The sequence below is a fragment of the Metopolophium dirhodum genome, chromosome 6 (assembly GCF_019925205.1).
Source record: "Metopolophium dirhodum isolate CAU chromosome 6, ASM1992520v1, whole genome shotgun sequence".
Lineage (NCBI taxonomy): Eukaryota > Metazoa > Arthropoda > Insecta > Hemiptera > Aphididae > Metopolophium > Metopolophium dirhodum.
Window position 1 is genome coordinate 9,077,893 of NC_083565.1, and position 20,543 is coordinate 9,098,435.

The following is a 20,543-nucleotide window of genomic DNA, read 5'->3' on the forward strand; positions in this document are numbered from 1 at the left end:
ACAGTTTAATGATCAAAGATGTCAACATCAAATTTATATCTTATACAATTGCCAGTCTTTATTACATAAATTGTTAGGGTTTTTATAACGTTCATGAAATTCAATGAGCTGTACAAAAATATTATAATGCTCAAACATTGAATAAATCAATGTCGTTAAACATTTAAAATAACATAGAAAATTGTAACATTTCTAAGAAAAATCACCTCTATCTACTTCTGTGTAAGATTTTATCATAAATAAATTATATAACCTCATATACAATTTTGTTTTGACATATTATATAGGTATTATTATACACAACACAAAGGTTCATACACTTAATAATACAAGGGTAGCACAACCAATGTTATTTGGCTATTTTTTATATTCATTTGTTCTTTTATTCATTATTTTTATAATATAAGTTATGAATATTAATTATTATCATAAATATTATGCGAACAAATAATTTTAAAAAAATAATGAGAATCATTCAGTTTTTTATTATAAATATTATTTAGTTAAAGTTGCGATAAAACTTTATGCCTCACTCATAAATAAGTGATTTAAAATAAATTATATCGTTTTACTTGTTAAGATATTTACGTTGCAACTGCGACAGTATACGTTTGGATGAAATTAAAATAAACACAGCAGGGCCAGGATGTTATCAATCAATAATAATAGAAAAGAGTATAGACTATTATGTTGTTGTCAAATTTATATTATATAGGTAATTATTAATTATTTCATTTGTTTAAAAAATGTTTTATAAAACAAAACAGCTCGACGTTGAATAAGTAAATAGTTTTATGTTACACAAATTGATTGTTAGAAGTGTTGAAAATTATTTTTTTTTAAATTGGAATCAGAAATTCAGAACCTCTTAAATATAAATCACAAACACACAATAATAATAATAATAATAATGATAAAAAACGTTTGAACCTACTGGTTTTACTAACTACGCATTTTTCAACGTGTGCTAAAACGAATATTGATGTATTGTAAGCAATAGACATTATAGGTAGGTTACAGCCGTCTGGATAATGAAAATTTAGCGTTTAAAGTGAGAATGAATGTTCAATAATCAAAGCGTATCTGACACCGGATTGCGTGTGGGTGCGGTGCACAGACCGGAAAATCGAACTGAAAAAGACGGACCAGGTTTCGGATTTGCACCTGCACAACACTCTGGTTTGTTTTATTCTTGAAAAACCATCAATAAAGTAAAATTTCAGTATTATTGAACTATCTTTCGATTCATCTTAAATGCAGAGCACGGAAAATTGTGTTTTTACGACAACAATAGCATATATTATAATAATGTGTATATATTTATATATAGGTAAAACAGTGGTTAATAATAAAAATAAAAACGCCCATGAATAATGCATTTCCACGCGATAGCTATTAACTGATTATTATGGGAAGCAGTGCCGTATCCAGGGGGTGGGCTTTTGGGCTTAAGCCCCCCCCGAAATCTCAGGAAAAATATTTTTTTAGTAATGCGTTATGCGTAATGGGTTCATATCACAGAACAATATCATATTATCGTTCATGTCATAGTAATAATGTTGACGACCTTTTAGTATATTATGGTTGTGGTGACGCGGTAGTCTTATCACCACGTCTTACTCACTCCGCTCGCGTTACCGCGCTATACGCGCCCCATGATAATATATTGATAACAATAATCTTATTCGTGATATCACAAATTGTTTTATAATATAATCTGTGGTGATACGTGGTGATACCATCATAAAATAATGCAATACTCCAATATACCTACTATCATTAATTATCAACATCAATTTGTGGCTTTTTGCTTTTTAGTTTTTACTTTATATTATATTTAGTGAAGTGTGTCAGTTTTATTAGTTTATAAAATGAATGAAAACGAAAATGAACCTAAGAGAAAAAAAACCAAAACATTGTATTCATACTTTAGTTCAAATGTAACTACTTCTGCAAATATTTGCATCAATGAACAGGTGAGTTAGGTACTTAAATATACAGTAATACAGTATATTTAATATTAAATTCATACATATATTTATAAACTCATGAATTGTATTATGTATCTACCTATAATATAAATTTTTATGTTGAATTTGTTTTTTAATACCAACAGTCAGTACATAATATGTAGTACTATAAAATATTGATTTATCCATTGCAATAGAATCTGTAGAATTGACAATTCAAAAATTACAAGATTTACGGACGGAAGAAACTTTTTTTTCTATATTTCATCGTGCTTGTGAAATCGCAAAAGAAGTTGGTACATCACCAACCATACCAAGAGTAGTCGGGACTCAAAAACATCGAGAAAATTATGCCATACTCAATAATGACCATGTCTCTTACTACAGACAATCATTATATTATCCATATTTAGATGATATTTTAGCATCATTTAATGAACGTTTTAAAATGAACTCTAATATTTTTATTTCTTTATCTTCTTTATTACCAAGCAAAATTGGTAATTTATCATTTAGTGATATACAGCCAGCTATTGATTTTTATGAAGAAGATTTAAGATCTAATAACCAAAACATTCACATGGACTTATTAAAAAATGAATTTGAATTTTGGAAGCAAAAATGGTCTAATGAAGAAAATAATTTACCAAAAAATGCATTAGACACATTATCAAAATGCCCCGAAGATTTATTCCCACATATAAATATTTTATTAAAACTTCTTGCTATTTTGCCTGTATCAACGGCATCGGTTGAAAGAAGTTTTTCTTCTTTAAAAAGAATCAAGACCTATTTAAGAAACTCTACCGGTGAGGCAAGATTAAACGGATTAGCTCTTATGAATATCCACAGAGACATACAAATTGACACAGATGCTATTTTAAATATGTTTGCGTCTAAAAAGGAAAGGCGTTTAGATTTTAAATTGTGACAATTTAATAATGAATGCATAATACATTAAAAACTATGTGTATATATTATATGTTTTAAATTTTTTCCTATAAAGTTAAGTATGTTAAAGCCCCCCCCGAAAACAAATCCTGGGTACGGCACTGATGGGAAGGGCATAATGCGGTATTGTGCGAGGGGAGGCACCGGACATTGCACTAAACGAATTTCCGGTCAACAGTCCTCAACAGTCCCTACCTGTTCTGTACAATCTTCGTAGGGTCTCCTGTCGTAAATGGAATACGTGTTTACATGCATTGAGATCCGTGTAGAGCCGCATAATGGATATATTGGTCATGAAAAAAATTACTGTTTTCTTTTCTTTCTTATTTTTTCTTATCTATAATGACGTATGTCTGAATTGGGGCATGAGGAAAATTGGCATCGACGTACCAGGTTAACGCGGCGTTTATATAACAATTTTTGTGGAACATGTATAATATATAATAATATACACTTAACCTTAGAGCAACAGGATGAAATATTAATTTTACGCTACAAAAACTGTTCGATATTTTAAATGCTAAAAACATTCTTTTTTAAATTACGTCGGAAGTATTTGAGCAAACATCAACTAAATATAATTTTCAATCTTCCAGAAATATAATGTGAAAATCAAACAATAAAAATTGTTTAATGAAACAGAATATTGCTATGAATAAAAATCAATAATAAACAGATCTAAACATATATACAATATTCATTTAATATACAAAATATATTGTTTTAGATTCAAACTGGAGTAAGTATACTTCTTTTGGATTTTAGTGTAATTATGTTAAAACTTGTTTTCACATTAATAATAATAAGATTACTGAACCGTTGTTATACTAATTGTATATACCTATATTATACTAATATACTATATAAGTTTACTAAGTAGAAACATAATATGCGATATTACCGTATCATACTCTATAATCTATATTATATTTCCAAATAATTCCCTAAAATAATATGCTGATGCGTATTACGTAATCAATACACAAATACAAGCAACTGCACTCTTGTTCAAGTATTATAGGATACATTCCTCTTTCCAGCCCTATAGTAAAACACTCAAGCTGGTATTATACACCGGTTCCGACATTTACCAATATATTTCTAGATTAAAATATACATAGAATATTATATATTGCCTTTTGCCCTCTTTGATGCTAAATACTTTGTATAGAAATAGTTGTCAGACTTTTGTATTATAAATTTACTGCAATACCTGCCTTTACATTTTACATGTGTATTCATAGTTCATACGGTAGGTACTATTGTTTTCTTTGATATTATGATAGAGATTAGGGACTCCAGATTATTTTTACCATGAATATGTATTTATTTAATGTACAAACTTCTAAATCAATTAACAATTCTAAACAAAGTTTGGGTAATTCGTTGAATTTACTAAATATATAACCACATTATTAATTCATGATTTAGAGCTTATTTTCAAGCTTAAAATCAATGTACAATGCTCAAAAAACTGTATCTATAACGCCTCTAATTAACAACTCTGATCAATCTACGATGAATTAATGAAAAATAACAAAAATAATAAATAGTATAGTAAAACAATGGTTTAGGAAACCTACGTGTCTTTAAAATGTAAACAGTAGTAGACATTTTAACTTTTTTATACACTAATTGTTATGCACCATGCACCCTCTTGAAGAAAGCAAATAGTAATAATTTATTATATTTTTATATAAATGAGTAGCATTGAACATTTAATTTGCTGGGATGGCAAAGTCTATCAAACTATAAACTAATAATAAATATTTAAAAATATTATACAATTATATAAGATATAATTAAAAATAAAATATAATACAATGATTAATAATTGGGTTTCGAATTTTCTCGGATCAGCGTGATCAGCAGAACTCGATTTGTTTACTATCTTTAAATTATGTGCAATTCATAAAAAAAAAATAATGATTTTTCAGTTGTATTAAAAACAGTTAAAATAAAGCAAATACCAATATTAATCTTTTTAATTTTAATTTTAATTATTATTAGTTTTACCTACTAGTTTCCAAACTTAAAATCACTTAAAACAGTTAAAACATAATATGTAGGTATATTGTATATTATACAAAAAATTAACAATAAAAATAAATAATGCACACGCATCATTTAAAATCCATCAATGTTTTGTTCCACTCAGAATGTAATAATAAGGTACTACATAGTGATAAGCACTAATATTGAATAACTATAAAGAAATGTAAGATTCATAAAATATAGTTTAAACGTAGGTAACCTAACCTTCAGGATTTTAAAACGTTACAAATGTAGTCCCATTCTTAGTGTTGTTGAAGCACAAAACAATCTAAAACATTTTACCGTGTGAAAGCATGAAAAAGAAATAATAACAATATAATCCTGTTTGTTTTGTTACCTACTTAAAATAATATGAACTTTAAAATAATTAGTGTATTAATTCCTATATTCATATAGAATATGAAAATCGATCAACTATTTATAATTATATATTTAATACGGACTAAAATTTACTGGTAAATGATTTCAACATCGTTATTATATGAAGAATTTTTACGTATTATGTTTATTATATTATAGGAACAGGATATAATTATATTAATTACGCATTTTGTATAATTGAATACAATAAATGTATTATTGATATTATTAAAAACATAATTTTATTTTTTATAATCCGTGAACATTAAGTTATTAATCATTACAAATAAATTTCATAGTTTTTTTTTTGTGAATTTGAGATAACAAGTTCAGTATTTTTTTTTATTTAAACCTCTTTAATTACCAAAAACTTTTACTTGCTTTAACAAACTTACTAATGTTTCCACATTATTCCTCACAATTAAAAAAGTACAAATAACTGTAAAATATTTCATATCATCAAACATTTGTTTAGGTCTCGTTTTATAGAATGATCTCGTCCTGGAAAAAAAGTTTTGGGTTGTTTTTCACTTGAAATTATATATTTATATCCACGCCATTGATTCGGAAACATAACACACGATCCGTCCACATTTCATGGTAGACGAAACATTTAATTTTATTAAAATGTATACAACTTGGAGACATTAATCATAGTATTTTTTTTAGGATAGGTATAATAACTACATATTTTATTCTATCTGTCTAGAAAGTGCCCATTTGTGCTGTCGACAACTGTGGCGGTAAAGAACCATTCACATGGAAACGGGTATGAAAATTGATGTTTTAGAGATCCTTACGTCGTCGAACTTTGCTATTCTACACCACAGTATGAGGCGTATAATTTCTACCAGCAAAACTTCGGACAATTTCACAGAGAATTGAGAAGTTGGGGGAGCACCAAACACTTGAATAATTTTCTCCAACACTTTGATCATTAGTCAAATTGTCTTTAACAAACTCATCGGTTAATCAACAAGAACCATTAAAGGTTGAAAGGCAGCTCAGCTAGTGATATACTATATAAATAGCCGCATGATGATTAATTCACAGATATAAGATTAATAAATGATAAAACAACATTTAGGAAAGATTTTTAGATGAATTAATAAAACCAACTTACCTACAAAGATATTTAATTAATCGATCTCTGCACAATCTGTTTTACATACGTTTTACTTCCAAATTACATAATATGATACATTTCTTAACGATTGTAAACTATCTAAGGTAAGATCTTAACTATTTAAATATAACTAATAAGTACCTATTTTAAGGTTTTAAAATGTACAAATATCACAAATTACATTTTATATAATATGGTTTTATATATATTAGCTTGAAAATATAAATACGAACATTAAATGTCTTAATTGATACAACAAACAAATAACAACGAGATTTAAACAAAATGTGTGAAAAACAAAATTCATTGGTAATGAAAAAAATATACAAAAAATATATTAAAATCGTTATTTTTTATTTTTAATGAGTACCTACCTAATAAATTCACAGGACTACAACTGGATAAAACAATTTATTTGTAATACATTTTCTGATGAATTATTCAATGTATATTTTTTTTTCAGATAAAGTATAAACTTCAAAGTATTTCCGTCAAATGTTTAATTAAGTTTTATTACTCAGATTTATGATCATATAATGTAATAACATTATATAACGGAAATAAAAATATTATAATATATTATATCAAACAAACAATTTATTTTTAAGCGAACGAATCACCAACATATTATTTTTCTTAGTCTGTGTCTATCCTTCACAAAACTAATAAAACCCACATATAAGTTATCCCAGTTGGGTATACACGAAAAATAGCTGAAATAAAAAGGGAATCCTTTTTTTAATATAGAACCCTTGAGATTATCAAACGATCTACAACATAACTTAAAAAAGGAAAAAACAAATCCTACTTTTTAAGTCTTAAAATAATACACCAATCTTGCTCTCGACTTCTATACAAATAAATTACTATTGATTTTTATTGATTATTTATGCACAATTAATTGGATACAGTTGAATGCAATTGAATATATAATGAATGAACTTAACAATAATTGTTCAAATAAACGTTCATAGTAAAACAATTTTTAAAAATGAATGCATTATATTCGTTGTATAAAAAATAAATTTATGCATAGAGGTGGAAATCATAGTAAATCGTAAGATATGTAATTTAGTAAATTATTTTACAGTGAATTATAAATACAAACAGGAAATGTTAAGTCAAATTTCGCAAATAAACACGTGCCTGCATAATGTCTATTGTGTACCTATATTGTGTTCTTTATAATTATTATCATTATTATCGTTATTATTATTGCCACAACAGTAGTTTAAAGTTACACACTTGCAGGTGATTTGGCCCAGTAAGGATTCGCTGTTGTCGAAGCCCAACGTAATATATAATAGGTACATTTCTTCTTTGTTCGTAATTTTTTCGATTTATTGTCATATGTGTTACTAGATTTTCATTTACTTAGTATATTTTATAAGTACGACTATAGACGTTTTACTAAGGTCGGCATGTGTGGACGACTCTTTTTATATACCTACCTACCAAATATCATATTATTATACATCACGCGTATAGTATAAACTACTTGATACCCATGTTCTATATACCGACATCATATTATTATATACGAGTAATGATTTTTTTCACCTTACCTAACCGAGGGTAATGCGTTTTTCGGATTTATTATTATTATGTATGGCTCTTCGCCCCGCTTTCCTGGGTATAATGATTGTGTACAATGAACCATATTCTGCTGTTGTGAAAAACGCCCGATGAACAATGGAAGAATATTGTACATGCGACGATGATGTTCAAGTAAGTAGAAAAATATTGTGGTGAAAATTCAGATTCAAAAATAGATGGTAGAAAATAATATTACGTGTCATTTGACGTAAAAGCTGACAAAAAATAAATAAAATTGGGTGGGTATACGTTACGCTCGAGTTTATTATCTACCTATATGATAATATCTTCCTTTCATCCAGTAACGCAATTGAAAGTATGTCAAGTTTCAATTCATAGAGTCGATTTACCAGTCTCGGGGAGATTTAAAAATATGGATTCCCCGAACATATCACATTTTATGAGATTACATATTATTTCCTCCATTTTCATTAATTTAAAAAAAATGTATTATAAAACCTATAAAAATGATTTTATTATTTAAATTTTTTCGTAAAAAAGAAAACCTGAACAAATATATTATGATATATTTTTTTAAACTTAAATTTTAGAAAATATTTATTAATTTAAATCTATGCTTATGATATTTAAATACCTAATGTAGTATTCAATTTATGTAAAACAATGTTGAAAAAAAAAATGTTAATAGGCACATTTACAATAATTCTTAAATCGGTGGCTAGGTACTTAATTTTGCTTTAATTTTTTTGGTTTATTTTTATTATTTTAATATTTAGAATCAATAATAATATCAATGTTTCAAAAAATAAAAATACTAATAGATGAAAAAAAAATGAAATAAAAATCAATAAATCAAAAGATAATTGCATAACTTACATATATTTGAGGAAACAAAAAAATTACAATACAATATTTTCAAAAAAATACCAATGATTGAACCAACCAATTAATGATTATTCAACTAAAACTTATAAATATCTGAAAATGTTTGGCATAAGTTACTTAGAATCTATTTGTTTAACCATTAAGTATTAATTAACTGTATACTATATTATAGGTAAATTTAAACAGATATTCTGATGATATAAAAGTTAGCTATTTCCTATTGAGCAGTGTAAAGCGTAATTTTATAGTTTTAACCTTATTTTTATTAGAGTACTGGAACGAATTGCCGAATAAAAAGTCATGAATAATTGGTATATCATATTAACCATAGATTTTACCTAACCATCGTGTTCTTATGTCAAACTTTATGTGTGTGTAAGCAGTGTTGCAGACGTAATAACGGCATGTAATATTCACATCAGTTTATTGAAATGGTACAATGCCATAGAAATTATGACAGAAAACAAACGATGTATTATACTTAAAACTATAATATACCTATTACCTATCCTATATAGCCATATAGGGTAGGGACATGATTTAATAAACACGTATACATTTATTTTTTATATATTATGGGAGCTATTATTTGAATCACAATAATTTCTAAGATAATACAATTCAACTCAATATTATCACAAAATCGTATAAACATACTCGATCATTTTGAACGATGATAGAAAATGTACAACATTTGGTATGCTATTTATTCTAACCCAATTTAGTTTATTTAAAATAAACTTATAGGTATTATTGGTCAAGTCGAAGTCATACTAAAATAATGATCCATTGATTGGATGATGCGATTGGCCAATGAGCACCCTTCCACTCTCAGTCATTCATTTTATTAATTAAACTTAACTCTTAAAATTCTATAATCTGGCTTATTTAAGTTTATCAATGTCACTATTTTATATTATTAATATTATTAAACATATTATGTTAACTATTATAGCATACACTGTACCATTGGGCTAAGCCCGTTTATAAATATAAATATAAAATAAGTACCTATTTTGTTTTTTAAGAATACGCAATTAGCCATTAACCTATAAATACGTATAAACGACAATGTTGAATGTATATACTAAACTAATAAGTTTCATAACGTATAACCATGTACGAAATACTTACCTAGTTATTGTTCTGCATCTTTATTTAATTCAAGTATTTACAAAATTGAATTTTTTTTATCACATTCGTAATATTGAATAAAAACCAAACTAAAAAATGTATAAATCAGGAAATTACTCATTTATAAAATTAAATTTAAAAATTTGAAATTGTTGGCATTCGAAATGAGATGTTTACTATATTAAAATATCATTGAAAAGCCTAACTTCAATCGTAGTATACTTAAAACATTAAAATACCTATATAGAATTCTATGTCAATCACAAAAATAGTTAAACTTTTCTTATAATAATTATAGAATACTTATTTAAGTCATCAAGTGAACTCTTTTAGAAGATATCTGAAAAATGTCATGTCCATAAATTATACTACCATATTATATTGGTATACCTACTCAAATGCCAGTCTATGAACTTCATTCAAACTTTTTGAGCGCTTCTTCCTCCTTTCCACAAAGCTGCTTAATACTTTATTCATTATCGGCTAAGACTTTATTTAAACACAAATCATTTTAAATCGATGCGCTCAGATCCCAAAGTAATTAACACCTTTATTGCTTATGATTGAAATTTCATACGTTTGAACGTTTCAAATACATTATGTCGTATTATAAAAACCTTAAATTATACTATAATATAATAAAATATACAATTTTTTTAAAATACATAATTTTCTGTAAATGTATGAAGAAATCGAAGAGCGTGACAATGTTAAAACAAGACTTAGGTATATAGTCCATAACAAAAATCTAGTCAATAATGATCAAAAACAAAATCCAATTATGCTACCACAATTTACCATATTTAATTACTAATCATAATAATTCATGAAAGTATGAAAGTTTTAAATATTAAATATATTTTTGATTTTTCCAAGGAATTAAAATTCCTAGCTTGCGTCAGCATTTAGTTGAGTAAATTTTTCTTATTTGTTCGTTTTTCAGATATTTATTATTATCTCTATAACAACTTATTTGAATGTTTCAATCTTAAACATTTTGAATAATATAATATTGTTAATTAAAAATACTGTACCTAATAGACATTTGATTTTACGACGGAAAAATGTAAGACTATAATATAAAAAGTTTTTAATTACAAAAACCTATTTTATCCTAACCATTATAAATTAATAAATTGTTTTCAATAACCTGATTATACCACCTTACAAAGTTTTGCTCCGTTTACCTTTCGGCACTTAACGTTTCTGAAAGTAAAAAGGATGAATCGATCTTTAAACCTCCACAAATAGTATTTTATTTTTTAGTCGTTATAATGCCACAAAACGACTTGTCATTACCTATATCCTCGAGTTTCTCTTATTTATACAGAATTCCAAACTATACTCAACACAGTAATGTAATATCCACAAACTTTTTTTTATAAAGCAATATTATTTCGGCTTTTTGAACTTATATTACATATGACATTTTCTTATATTATGTTTTCACAGGCACACCATTATTTTCCTATAGGATTTTTGATACTTTATATTTTCATTTTATAGTACATAATATGAAATATATAGCAAATTAAACTGACACTGATTGTTTTACTCCAAATATCATTGTGTTTATTGTGTACAGCCTACTAACTATGAAGTTTGTTTTACACATGTATAATACATTCTTTGAATTATTATTATAAACAAAACTAAAATATTAAATACCATAACTTATTTTTGTATAATTATCTACATTAATGATTGTATTTATAAGAGATAAAATAACTTACTATACATACGTTCGTTCAAGCCACAAAGCTGAATTGATTTTATAAATTCTATACATATTGTATCTAACAATCTACATTTTAGATTCATTATAGCTCCTTAATAGAAGAATACAAAACATTTTTAAATTTATATTTAAAAAAATACATTAAATTTTATAGTCAAAACTAAAATACATAAAATAAATATAATAATATCAACTACACTAGTCCTGCCAAATCAACCTTCCTAGTGGCACTATTGGGTGCTTAACTATCCGTCGTCCTGATGTTGTAATCATGTCATTAAAACGAATAATTGTACATAAACTTGTATAGGTTTTAATTATACTTTTATTAAAAAAAAAAAAATAAGACGAACTGTTGGTATTTGGAATGCCTATAAATGTAAAAAAGAAAATTAGGATTTGGTAACTGCAATCTGCATGCCAAAGATCGGTGGAATGGAATGGAGGACATAGTAATTTGAACAGACGAGTTTTAAAACATTAAAACGATGCTTTCAGGCTCCAGCGATAAAACATCAAATATTTTTTGAAGTCGTGTTTTTACGTCGTAACTAATCGAAAATATTTAAATTAGTAGGAAAATAATATTATAGAAAATACACTTGGATTAATGTTATAAATTCTTATAACTGCCTACTTAATTTAAATACGGAGGTAGGTAATAATAATATTATATAATATAGTGTTCTTCCGGTGCAGCGTTCGATGCATTATTACCGTTTTCGTTTAACACAATTTAATATAGTAATAACTAATATTAAATAATTGTCGTTCCACGAAGGAGGAAGCAAAATGACTATAATATTATTTATTATGACGTACTTGGGAGCCGGGGGACTATTACTCCTGTACTAGGCGGCGGCAATGCTATATCGGCGTGTTATTAATTTCGACGTGAATATTAACAAACGCTCACACTGCACGTGCACTCGACGCCAACGGTATTACACGGGCACCGCTACTGGATCCAAGTAGTTTTACTGTCGTATTATTAATATTATTTATACAGCTATACAGCGTGCTGCATGCCTGCATCTATGAAATAGAATATGAAGGAGCAACACGACGGATGATAATATACTGAAGGTTAGTGGTGAGAGGTGGTGAGGGGTTGGCTGTAATCGACTGAGCTACCTTCAAAACATTAGGGTAGTCTTACAAAAAAAATATACAATATATTACATTAATAATTGTTTAAAAATAAAATTAGTATACGACTATTCAAAACGAATAAAAAAACGTACGAAAACTAGATACATTTGAAAAAAAAAATCGTGACAAATTTGTTCTTATAATACAAATTAAGATTTAATTTACCTATATTTTATCCGATGTTTGTCATATCATTTAGTCTGCTTGGTGTAAGTAATATAGAATACCAAGTAAGCAATAGGTAAATCTGAAGGAAAAACTATAGGTAATTAAACCGTAGGATATATTGTAACATATCGGTGTAGGTATATGCCACAATATATATAATATACCTACTGGCTACAACTACGTATTATAAATTACAATATAATATGAAACTGCGGGAAAATATTCATGAACCCTTATCCTTAAAGGTCATCCACAAAAACCGTGTTGAAAAATCAGTCCTTTGTAACGTTTGCCTGCCGGGCCATTTCCTCGAAAACTGTCACTGCGGAGAAACGGTACACTGACCTGCTATCGGATTAAACACACGTTGTAGGATTTTAATACGAACAAGAATAATAATATGGATGACCTGCACGTGCATGCATTAAAATAATAATAATAATATTATGTAGGAGTCGTAGTTAACCTTATATAATAGCCGGTAGGTATATTATAAAACGGGCTGCGCCTGTCGTTCCTGTCTCTCTCACTCTCTCTCACTCTCTCTCTCTCCCTTTAGCTCGCTCGTCATCTCTTTCTAGTTTTTTTTCGGTGCAACGATGCCATCGATGCGCGCTTGCCCTGCACCGGCTGTATTATATATTATATTATTATATCCCACACGGACGACGACTCGGTCTCTCGGCCGAGAGAGTGTCGGCGAGTCGGTCGTGGTCGTAACAACGATATTATACATAATATTACACACACACACACACACACACACGGATACGACACATATATACACGTGTGGTGGTTGTGCCCAGGCGTTTACTGTATTATATACGTCCTCCGACTCCGGGGAATGTGGAATGACCTTGAATCGTCCACCGCTTTCGATATACTATATAGGTACTAACGCACGCCGAACATTATAATAACCATACTATATAATATTATACACTTTACTAACCACTAAGACTACGACGGTAAATTATTATGAAAATATATATATGTAACAAGTACGTTATTATTAAGAAAAACACAACAAAACCATTCATGCACAGGCTGCAGCTGCCGTCCGCATCTACGCGCATTACAATGTATATATACTATACTATATATTAGGTACTGTACAGGAACGAGACGCCGCCGTCATCGTGTCGGTATCGCAATGATTTTTAATTATGTGCAGCCCCCCCCCCCCTCCCCGATCGACATCACCGTCGAAGACGACACAAACCTTTCCCGGCGGCGGCGTTATATGAAAAAGCGAAAAAAAAAGGCAAAGACATTCCTCCTCACCGCCACCACCGAGACGTTATTGCATTCACCAACCTATAGTCATTTTCGGATGTTTGGTAGTCTTTTGAGTACGATTGGACAACATTTTAGCAATCAGCGTACCGATTTATAGGTACCTACGAATTCATTATTATTCAGCGTTCTAGCCGTTTCGTAGGACGCGGTTATTATATTATGCGTTTCAGCTGAACGTTTTTTGTCATCGCGACCCCCGCGAGTTCGTTTCTGGTCTCTCCGCACGCGTATATAATATCTATCATATCCGTGTGATTCATGTGCGCCCCTTATATTTGCAATGATATTAAATGTACCTATAGGTATGTGTAGTTTATTTTTTCATCCTGCGACAATCGTTTTTTTACGTGTACGTACAGAAAAACAGTCGTCCACGGATATCGGAACTTGAACGAAACCCATTAATTTTATTTACGACGAAATACCGCACGGGACGACGACGTCCGCTCGAACGACGCACATCCATTTCCACGTGTGTGTGTGGCAGCCGTTCGACCGTGTGTACCACCTCCCCACACACGCTTGATGGATTTCGATTACCTCAATATAGATAGAAAACACCACTTGGAATTTCGAGTTTAGATCGGAATCCGTTTGTTTATTACTTAAGACTCGATTTTTAATTGACGAATTTCAGACATGTCTTAATGATGTTTTAATGGTGTGTACGATGGAAAAGTGGTCTACGTATCTAACACATTATCAAATTTCACTTAAACCAACAGGTAATACACAATTATAACAAAGGATGAGCATAAGGAAACATTATATTTAAACATTGCACGCAACGGCGGTTATGGACATAATATCATTAATGTATACGAGCATTCGGCATAGAACAAAGTTTCGGTGGTATTATGTCACATATTTTAAACAAATAAATATTTCATTTTTATATCAATAATTTTCAAACTGGAAGGAATGATTTAATAAACTTTACGCAATATAATATATTAATATCTATTAATTACCATACATTTTTTTAATGGTATAGGTACATACCTAAATATCAAATGTTTAAATTCATATAAAAAAATACAAAATGTAAGTTTTACTATGTATAAATTTGGATATTAATTAAATACTACAAACAAGTTTTTATTAAAATAAAAATGTTAAACAAAAAATAAACCAGTTGACATTTTGAGATTATCTATTTCTACTTTCTAGGATATAATTTAACTTTATTCAATTATTGTTGCTACAAACAAAGATTTCTTTTAAAAGTTTTTACTTTTTGGCTATAACGAGTTGTCAAAATATAAACTTTTCGATACTTAAAGCATTAATACTTTATTGAGTTTATTCTACTTCTTATTTCTATAGAAAAAAATTATTTATTTATGACATATTTATAGGATTATATTTTAGATGTACAAGCAATTCCAAAAACTATTGTCACACGACATTTAAAAGACCCATACATAATCTTTTCAGATTATTTTTGTGAATAATATGAATAAACCATTGAATTCAAAATATTTAACCTAACACATTATAGTGACTTACTCAGTTACTCGAAATCTTCAACTGTGCAGCAAAGTGGTTACCTACTTGCCCACTTTTATTCACGTATTAATAATAAAATACTTACTTATAATTTACCACTTAACAGTTAATTATTATTTCTAATCCATTTTTAGATTCGTTCAAAAATAATTAAATATTTTGATTTCCCGGTACATAAATAATAAAACGCTTAAATATACAATGACTCCTTTTCAGACCACTATTAATCTACGCAATACAAGTTTGGTGAGGCTCAGCGAAACCATCAAATATTAAAAATCTCCAGAAGTTCCTATCTAAAACCTCAGACAAATCACCAAAGCTCCCTTCTTTGTACTCAATTATACCCTAAGGCCAACACAAAGACCTCCATATCCTTATCGTCACCGACATAGAAGTTTTAACACATTACTGCAGGCGCCTGCACTCCAAACTTGCTACCCACCCAAATCCACTATAGTTAAATGGTTAGTAGATGAAATTCTGAAAGTATAACCGCGGTGACTATAAAGCGACATTGAGATCTCAAATATATCATATGAATAAAAAGTAAATAAATAGCTATAAATCCATATGGAGTTTGGAATTGGGTAGTTCCCCCACCCACACGCTATCAAGTATCTATTAATACCATATATTATAACCATACAATGTAATTATTGTTAAATTATTACAGATAGTAAAAATGATGAATAAAAATAAATATCTGTCAAATTGTTCGATTGAAAAGAACTTTCATCAGAATTCTCAACTGCAGGGATAGGCCCCGGGTCCTTATGTATTTTTCTTCCGCAGCTCAAATCGAACGCATAAGCATAGTGGGTTACTCGAACATAATATTACGCTGTGTACCACCAAGTAATAATAATAAGAAATCTTTGTCCCGTGTTATTGACCTTCAGCAACCCCGTTCTGCGTACGTAAACGGCAGTCACGTACGCGAGATGTACCAAGAATAAAAGACTGGTATGGAAGAGAGGAAAAGAACACTCGGTAATCAGTAATCACGTGTACGGTACGGCATTCCGGTCGGTCATTTCGTAATCCTAAATCGAGAAACAACCACGCGTGGTTTCATCAAAATCAATGTCTTTGTCTCAGATACTCGTACATTATTCATACTATATAGTGTAGTTCAACGTCCCGGACGATTTTTTTCCCCTATACGAGTTCAATATAATATATAGACTTGATTCGCATCGGTACTTTTCGACTCAGCATCTTTATGCTCGATGCCACGGTTTGTTGGCGATTTTTTCCGAACGCATAAAGAGGAAAAAACGGAAGTCACATATGTCTGAAAGTAGTGCGTAAAAAAAAGGTAATGTTTGTGGTTGAAAATAGATGATACGTAACAGGGTTGAGTCATTACTGTCAACTAATATAGTAATACTATGCGAGTTTTGAAAGAAGGTCAATCACTTATTTGATCAAAAAAATTTATTTTCAATTATCAGTTTATGACTCAACCAATCGGTATAGGTAATTTGAAGCAATTATATTCTCCTCACACGTCCAAAGCATGTTGTGGCCAAATGCATTCTGGTAAGTGGCACGTTTTGACAGTATCTATAGTTATAACAATAACAATGTAATTTGTATAATAATTCATAAAATGGAAAGCAAAGTAAAGCTGATATCCATGCATCTCACTTTAGCATATTCGTTTGATAAATAATAATGAATTTGCCATTTATTTTTCAAACAATGTTTTATTTGGTGCAGCGTTGAAATCAGATCATTAAAATGTAATAGAGATGACTTATACATTCGTTATAACTTGCGTTTGTATACAAGATCGTTATAATTTACAATAATCCAATTAAAGTACATTTTTGCGTGTCAATGGGAATGAAACCTAATAGGATGGTCCTGCACACTGAAACCCCACTGACACAGTTTAGAAATGTGATATAGGCATTTGTATGGGGCATTTTCCACATCAAAGTAATATAATAACGCAAAAAACGCCTTTGCTGCAATTTCAAGTTACCATTTCTCATAAATCATAGTAGTGAGTCTACGCGCACTCATTTACATCAAAGTGACATCATCGATTGAATGATTCATATAATTATAATATCTGAGAGGGTTTTTGAAATTTACGACACAAATAATAATGATATTATGAACGAATACATACACGATTTACCTTGAAAACAAAACCAGTTGCTCAGATAGCCGTCCAATTTATTTATTTTTTCTATGATTCTCCGTTCTTTCAAATAATATTACTTTTTTAAAAATATTTTAGATCTCACATTTTGCGATTAAAAGCGCACCACTCAAAGCACTTTCTCTCGTCACTCTTTGTGGCTGTTTAAGTTATTTCCATCCATCCCATGTCTAGTTGCTCCTTTGGCGGCGGTTCATGAATGGTGAAAATTTTCACTCGGAAAAATCCGTATCTAATTCTAGAAAAATACTTTGTTTGATTTTGGTTTTTTTTTATTATTTAATTTATGTTAGAATCTTTCATTTCGACCATATCTAATTGACTTGTTCCAATTTCCTTTTAGAATAATGGCAAAAAAATATTCGTCAAACATATGACATGGTTGATTTTTTCTAATTTTTTACGTTTATGAACAATTTTTTTAATTTATTAAAAAATATTTAGCACTTCTAAAATATTCGTAAAACAAATACCCTATAAACATTAATTAAATATAGGTACTTACATATAAATATATTATAATATATTATATAAAATAGTTTATTTTTCGTTGTACAAAAAAAAACAAACTATTAAAATATAAAACGACATAATTTTGACGAATAATAGTATATTATACTATTAAATAAAATAATAAAAATATTTTATCCAATTTATACTTTAAAGATGATTATTAAATATAATAAAATAAAATGTTTTTGATATTAGTAGCTTTAAGTTCACTTTATTTCTACCAAAGAAAACTTTGATTTCAAATTCTTCTGCGTATAACTTAAAGTATTATTTTCGCTTTAATTTGAGTCTAATGTTAGTTAAGTGTAAGTATTATTGTTACGTTTTAATAACAAATTATGTTTTGAAATTTATAACTTCTTGTTATTTAAATACAAATTAATTCTCAAATGTAATCACTATCACAAATACAAGATTTCAAACAATTTTCTTAAATATATTATAATTTTAGTTTTTAAAATATATATTTCACTAAAATAGTTGGTGAAATTCTATGGCTTAGCTTGATTTACTTTCTGATGGTTTATAAAATGATGATGCAGTACTATTAACTCAGTGTTAATGGATTTTTAATTAATGCGTCTAAGTTTCCATTTATCGTGTAAAATACTTTAGTATCGTGTTGTTTAAGACTTTTCTTATTTAAATTATTATTTGCAGTGATAAAAATTTTAGTTCCTAACCATTTTACTATTTTGGTAAATATAAACTAATATAAAATATATAATATTATATTATTATAATATTTATTATATGTAAATTTATCAAGAAAAAAACTATTTTAGTAAAACAAGAATCCATAATATTTATTTTATACAAAATTCAAATGCAAACAATATTATATACGTATAATGAATACATAATGAAATACTGGTTTTTGTTAAATCAACTGCACAATTTTATCACCGAGTAGATAATTTTATGGAAATGAAACTTTTACGTAAAATCAATTTAATCTCACATAATATAATGTATACATTGATATTTACACGTTAACGTACATAATATACATGTTTATATATTTTGAATTTTTTAAGTCAAATGCATCTCATTATTCTATATTTCGGAAAGCTAACTATGATGTGTAAAATATTTCATTGAGTCACTTGCTTGTCTTTCTAAATGCATAGTATTAATGATGCAATTTAAATACATGTTCTGTTTCATTAATTAAGAGGTTTCAATTAGTCATTGACAGATAAACTTATAAGTCATACACAAGATTCACAAAATAATACATTTAAAATATGTAATAATTGTGTATTTTGACGTTCTTAAAATATTCCGAGTCAATAATATTAACAAATAAACAATCGATGAATAAAAAACAAATCTAAAATAATTTTAAAATATTATTATTAAGTATATTCATATTGTTGAACTGTTGAAGTATGAAATCAAATAAAGGCTTTGTGATCTAACACGTGTTGTATTTATTATAATATAACAGATCCAGTATAAATTTGATCACAATACCCTACCTACATAATAATATAACGCAGGTGTTCAGTGCCTAAATCCGCTCCAAAACCTTAACATTATGATCATTGTTCTTTAAGAGGACGCTTCTCGACTGTATTTGTTATCATCTTTGTCTTATACACACGTGAACGTGTCTAATATACATACCTACAATGTTATACCTACGCTAGGTAAATTTATGGTTACAGGTTGTGTTTAACTTGTTTAAGTACATTTACGTGTCATATAATGCATAATATACTAGATAGTTCTGTGACCGACCAAACTGTTTTAATTTTAAATGCATTAAAATGTTTATTTAAAAAAAAAAAAATTAATTATTTAAAATAATGCTTATGAGTAATGCGGATGAAGGATAACGATGATTGCAATTACCGTATTTTATATTAAAGTATGTAACCGGCTACTTGAGCTAATGCAGTACGCGTCGGTATGACATGTATAGGTGGTACTATAGGTACGCATCAA

At 28.4% G+C, this 20,543-nt stretch overlaps 2 protein-coding genes across 2 annotated transcripts in view; one reads left to right on the forward strand and one right to left on the reverse strand.

Annotated features, from left to right (window-relative positions):
- Positions 1-20,543, reverse strand: part of LOC132946158 (carboxyl-terminal PDZ ligand of neuronal nitric oxide synthase protein) — a 52,825-nt gene that overhangs the window by 31,192 nt on the left and 1,090 nt on the right. The gene's annotated exons all lie outside the window — the stretch shown is intronic.
- Positions 2,143-2,950, forward strand: LOC132946547 (52 kDa repressor of the inhibitor of the protein kinase-like; the record flags this gene model as incomplete). Its single annotated transcript, XM_061016596.1, has 1 exon — positions 2,143-2,950. A coding segment is annotated over one exon (759 nt), but the record flags the coding sequence as incomplete, so codon positions are not given.